At 33.9% G+C, this 4,859-nt stretch overlaps 1 protein-coding gene across 2 annotated transcripts; it reads right to left on the reverse strand.

The window, feature by feature from the left end:
• Positions 1–1,128: 1,128 nt before the first annotated feature.
• LOC108916023 (N-alpha-acetyltransferase 11) lies at positions 1,129–2,458 on the reverse strand. Of its 2 annotated transcripts, none has more exons than XM_018722212.1 (2): positions 2,362–2,458; positions 1,129–2,034 (listed from the first exon to the last, which is right to left on the reverse strand). In XM_018722212.1, exon 2 carries the CDS (start codon positions 1,885–1,887, stop codon positions 1,381–1,383), a length of 507 nt encoding a protein of 168 aa, XP_018577728.1. In that variant the 5' UTR covers positions 1,888–2,034; positions 2,362–2,458; the 3' UTR covers positions 1,129–1,380. The 2 variants fall into 2 exon arrangements, with proteins under 2 accessions (XP_018577728.1, XP_018577727.1); XM_018722211.2 differs by lacking the exon at positions 2,362–2,458 and adding an exon at positions 2,101–2,284.
• Between the last annotated feature and the right edge of the window lie 2,401 nt (positions 2,459–4,859).

Below are 4,859 nucleotides of genomic sequence, written 5' to 3' on the forward strand. Positions count from 1 at the left end.
AGTGTTAAATTACAAAAATTAACAATTAAAAAATTGAAATTGTTATAACTTACACTTAAAAATTAAAAAAAAATGTCATTCATTTTTCTGTTTATGATTTTTTAAATTTCTGAATTCATCACTTAACTTCTGGCCACCCTAATTCTGTTAATTTTAATAGTACAAGAAAAAGTCAACAGACCATTTTTATGTGGAATTTTATGCTCTTCATGTTTTATAATAAACTTTTTTTTCTAGCTCTTACCCTTTTTCAGTTATCTTGAAAAACCAAAAAACCCATTCAATTGGGCTATTTTTCTAGATTTGTGATCAGGATTCAACAAAAACTAGGAATCTTCAAATCAGTCAAGCGATAAAGTTGAAGCAAGAGAAACAATTTGAACATCTTTAACATCATTGTTAATTCTTTTACAATCCATTATAATTTTTACAAAAGTCCTATGAAATTTGAATATTTTTTGTAGTTTTTTTATAAGTTTGTCAATTATTTTGAAAATGGTTACTCCTATCGAAAATGGGGCAAGTCCTTTACAGTTACGTTGACATTTTCTTTCAGATAATAGTACTGTTATTGCAAAAAACGACTTTTTTTTTAGTAACAGATAACCCATGTCCTCCACAAGCTTTTTTCATTGCAAACATGAGTTTGAATATCAAAATTTTATGCAAATCAAATAAATACAACTTTGTAAAGTTATAAAACAAAGTTCAGGTGTATATTTGACACCCTGTATCAGAGAACGGAAAGTTTTTAGGCACATACTATGAACTTCTTTTAACTACACCAGCTCTATGACACCTTGTATAAAATTTCACTACAAAATTTAGGTATATATACAGGGTGTGCACCACTACTGTAATCATGTATTGCAAATACGTGAATTGTACAATTGTGCAGATATTAGAAACACTTTTTTTATAACCTTTTCTACCAGGTCTACGTCCTTCCCAAGGAATTACTGCCTTATTTGTAACACCCTGTATAAAATTTCACTCGTTTCAAATTTTGTGGTAAAGAAATTAAGATCAACGTAAAAAATTTAAATTATTACGAAGAGTTTTTGAATAAAAAAACCAATCTAAAACAAAATTAAGTAATGTGACGGGACAAATTAAAAATATTTCGAATTTATTTAAAAATTATATTTGGAATTACCCCTAAATGGCGATACATCTTACATATTTTTATGTTTATAACATTTTCGCTGTAATTAAGTAAATAATCGTTACAAAAACCAGCGCTAGTGTCAAGTGATTCAACTACTTTATACAGAGAACTGCACGAGTCTATTAGTATATTTAATTCCCTTAATAAAACAGAAATATAACAAATAATTTATGCAATCGTTAAATACAAACGGAAAAATAACGTGTACCTCGTCACTCCTCATTCTTTTCGTCGGGCTTCGTCTTGATTTTCCTCGAAAACTCGGACAGGTCTCTCCTCATCGAATATGCATCCTCTCCGTCGGCGTAATACTTCGGCTCGATCTCGACAGTTTCAAACTTCAGAGAGTTCTTGTACAGATTTAAAGCGGCTCGGTTGCTCTTCCTTACGTGCAGAGACACGTACTTAGCGTCGAAACACTCCACCATCGCCTCGGAGGCTTGATCCATCAGTTTCTGGGCCAGACCGAGCCTGCGGTGCGATCTCTTAACAGCTAATGAAGTAATATGACCGTGCTTTAAGTCTTCCTGGTCCTCCTCCATTTTAGCGAGGACGTAGCCCACAATGTTACCTTTCTCGTCTTCCGCCACGTAACTCAGTTGGGGCCAACTCAAGCCGTGATAGAAGTAATATTTCATCTGGTAGTTCTCGGGCAGGCACAGCAGGTTGCAGTGCTGCATGTTCATGAGGTCTTCGGGCTTCGCGCAGCGGATGTTCATTTTAGTGGTTAGGTCAGTCTTTTCGGGTTTTTTTAACCTTATTTCTGGTAGTCTTCAGTTCAGTGATGGTGCTGTCCCCCGCGCTCTTTATCAGTTCTCTGATGAATCTGAATCGGCTTAATATTAGTTTCCAAACGATGAACCAACCTGTAACAAAGAAAAGTGACATTAACCCCCCATACTATTTCACAATCTTCGCAAACGCACTATTACCTAGCAATGCGAACAGTATCACAAGAACGATCGATGCGAGGACAGATAAACTAGCTAAAATTATATCTTTCATTATATATTACACTATAAACTACATGTATAAAACGGCAGTGTACATTAAGTTAGTTTATCGATAGCGCCATTTTGTTAACGGTTCGACGCTGTGTGCGGTGTATGATGATATGGTTTTAATTTTAATTATCGCGTGGGACTTTGACCCATGGTTGAATTACGTTGGACGGTAAATGAAACAATACTTACTTGGATTTGTGACAATTTACGGGCTACACAAGGTTTGTCAAAAGAATCTTAACCTAAAAATCAAAACAGTCGTGTTTGGGGTTTTTTAATTTTTTAAATTTTTGCAGTTCACCCGCCAAATTCAATATAATAACTTTTACTATGTCCTTGAATTATCTTTCATAAACTTCTATAATAATGGAAAAATTTGTGTAAAATACGGACGGATTAGATATAATTTATTTATAATCTTTATTACATATTGTTGCAGCGCAGTATGAAGATAGGTACAATAGACTCTTGTTTTATATTAATTTCTTTTTATAATCACTTCATAGTTTTCTTTATTTAAATCATGTATTTGCGAATAATTGATATTCACAATAAATAGGTACTCCAAATTCCTTCTAAATTAATTCATTTTATAATCAATAACATGGTGTGGCTACATTGTCAGGTTATATACACATATATGCAAGTGTGTATAGTGGGTTGCCTACTTTCGATATAGATTTTAAATTAGTTATCCATAGGCGTAGTCTGTGGAACGATAACAGAGATAATATGTAACATAAAATTCAGGGACATAATATTATAATGAACATAAAATTATATTCTTTGATTGACCGTTGCAGTTACTCTTGAATTAATCATTAACAAAAATCAAATGAAGGTCAAATATCAGAAGTACCAAAACTTTGTGCATAAAACATTTATTTCTTTTAAGATGTTTACTCTGCTTCTCTGAAGTATATACGTTGTAATATAATTTTCTTAACCTTTTCAAATAGAAAAATGGCATTTTCCACTTAAAGCCTGCCTGTGCTACAATTATAATTTTTTGTTGTGTCTAACTATGTCACATTTATCAATATCAAGCATATTAATTTATTCACATACCTCAAATTATATAAAATACATTAGTTGCAAAATCTTTCTGGATTCATAGTCATTGTCATAAGTGTGTCCAGGAAAAACTGAAGGTACTACCACCCTTGTTTTTGAATTAAATTATACCAACCAAAGATGTATCAGCATATGGTAAAAATACAGTAAAAAATATCAATTATATTTCTTAAGAAACACAGGGTTTAAGAGTTATTAATAACATTTATGTCTTTATGATTTTGACATCCTGTCAACTTGTTTCTCAAAAACTAAGTTCGATCACATAAAAATAACTACAAATTCGTGACCAGCACCCTTGATATCAGGGGGTAGGCGAAATTGTATCCATTTTTCAGAGTTTTACTCTATAATAAATATTTAATTTCAAGAAACCTTTCGCAAAATATTACACGTTTATTTTTATAATTACCTTATGCCGTTAAAGTTTAAAATATGAGAACCCCTTGCTTGTTGTGTACGGCAATGGTACGGAAAATAATCGATAACGTTCCAGGTTTCAGATAATGACATTATGAGAAAAACATACATATTTACGACATTTTCAATAGAGAGAATGAAATTTCAAAGTGTTTTATATTTATTTACACAATCAGTTCGTCATTTTCCCAGTCGTCAGATCTTAAACTTTGAAAACCGAGTGCGCCATCTACAGTGCCCGAATCAAACGAGTTAAAAGCGACGCCAACCCCAACCCGAGAATTTACCCGCCCAATAATACGCAAAAGTGAACCAGAAAACTACGTCAACAATTGCACGAGTCAGGTTATCCTCGGACAACAATGCAACATCACCCCTTACAATTCGACGCACCGCCGAGAGGATGTCCGGTCGACGGACCCTCATCTCTCCTTCAAGAACTCAGTCACGTGATCGCGAACCCGCTAGCGCTTTCTTCTTTCTTCATTCGTTATCCAGCGCTGCCTTCGAACGTTGTCAGAGTGAGCTGCCGTCGTCCGGCTCGTGGTTTCTCGTGCTTGTTCAGTGTTTTAAAGTGATATGTAATTGTGCTAGTGCCATTGGATATTTTCTCGAATAACTCTGGTTACAAAGCAAGGTGAGCCCCATCATACGAGCTTTTTTAATTGAGGATGTTGACCCTTGCCTCAACACGTCCCAAAAATTGTCTGTCAAAATACAAACCAAATTTTTGTGCACACATTTAACCGGCGTGGTGTCCTGTGCTTTGCTTTTAATATATCAACAAGCATGAAATAGCTATAAATTTACTTAAACATCAATGACACCACTTTCGGTGATTGTGGACATGGGCAATTAAGGATTAGTTAAGCGATTGGGTAAACGCTTTATAAAATAATCAAAGCGTTTAATTGTTTTTTGTGTGGTTTTCGGAACGTATGTAATGCCTAAATACTGTGATGTAAATTATTGGGATTGTAGTACGAGTACCTGTAAAAGATAAACCGTTAGATCTGTGGTTGCTTTGCTTTCGGCTCGTCGCGAATAGTAACAATTGCACAACAGTTGAAGACATTTAACTGGAATGAACTGTTGATTGTAATCTTTAAGCATTAAAAACTTCAGTGAGAAATGCCTATAAATGTATGCATGTCATGATTTCATTTGATTGTTAAGAATTCTGCTAAAAAAAG

This window comes from Anoplophora glabripennis, unplaced genomic scaffold (genome assembly GCF_000390285.2).
Source record: "Anoplophora glabripennis isolate ALB-LARVAE unplaced genomic scaffold, Agla_2.0 scaffold290, whole genome shotgun sequence".
NCBI classification, from domain to species: domain Eukaryota; kingdom Metazoa; phylum Arthropoda; class Insecta; order Coleoptera; family Cerambycidae; genus Anoplophora; species Anoplophora glabripennis.

Excerpts from the sequence above, each read along its gene's own strand:
- LOC108916023 (XM_018722212.1), bottom strand. The coding sequence starts at position 1,887 with ATGAACATCCGCTGCGCGAAGCCCGAAGACCTCATGAACATGCAGCAC.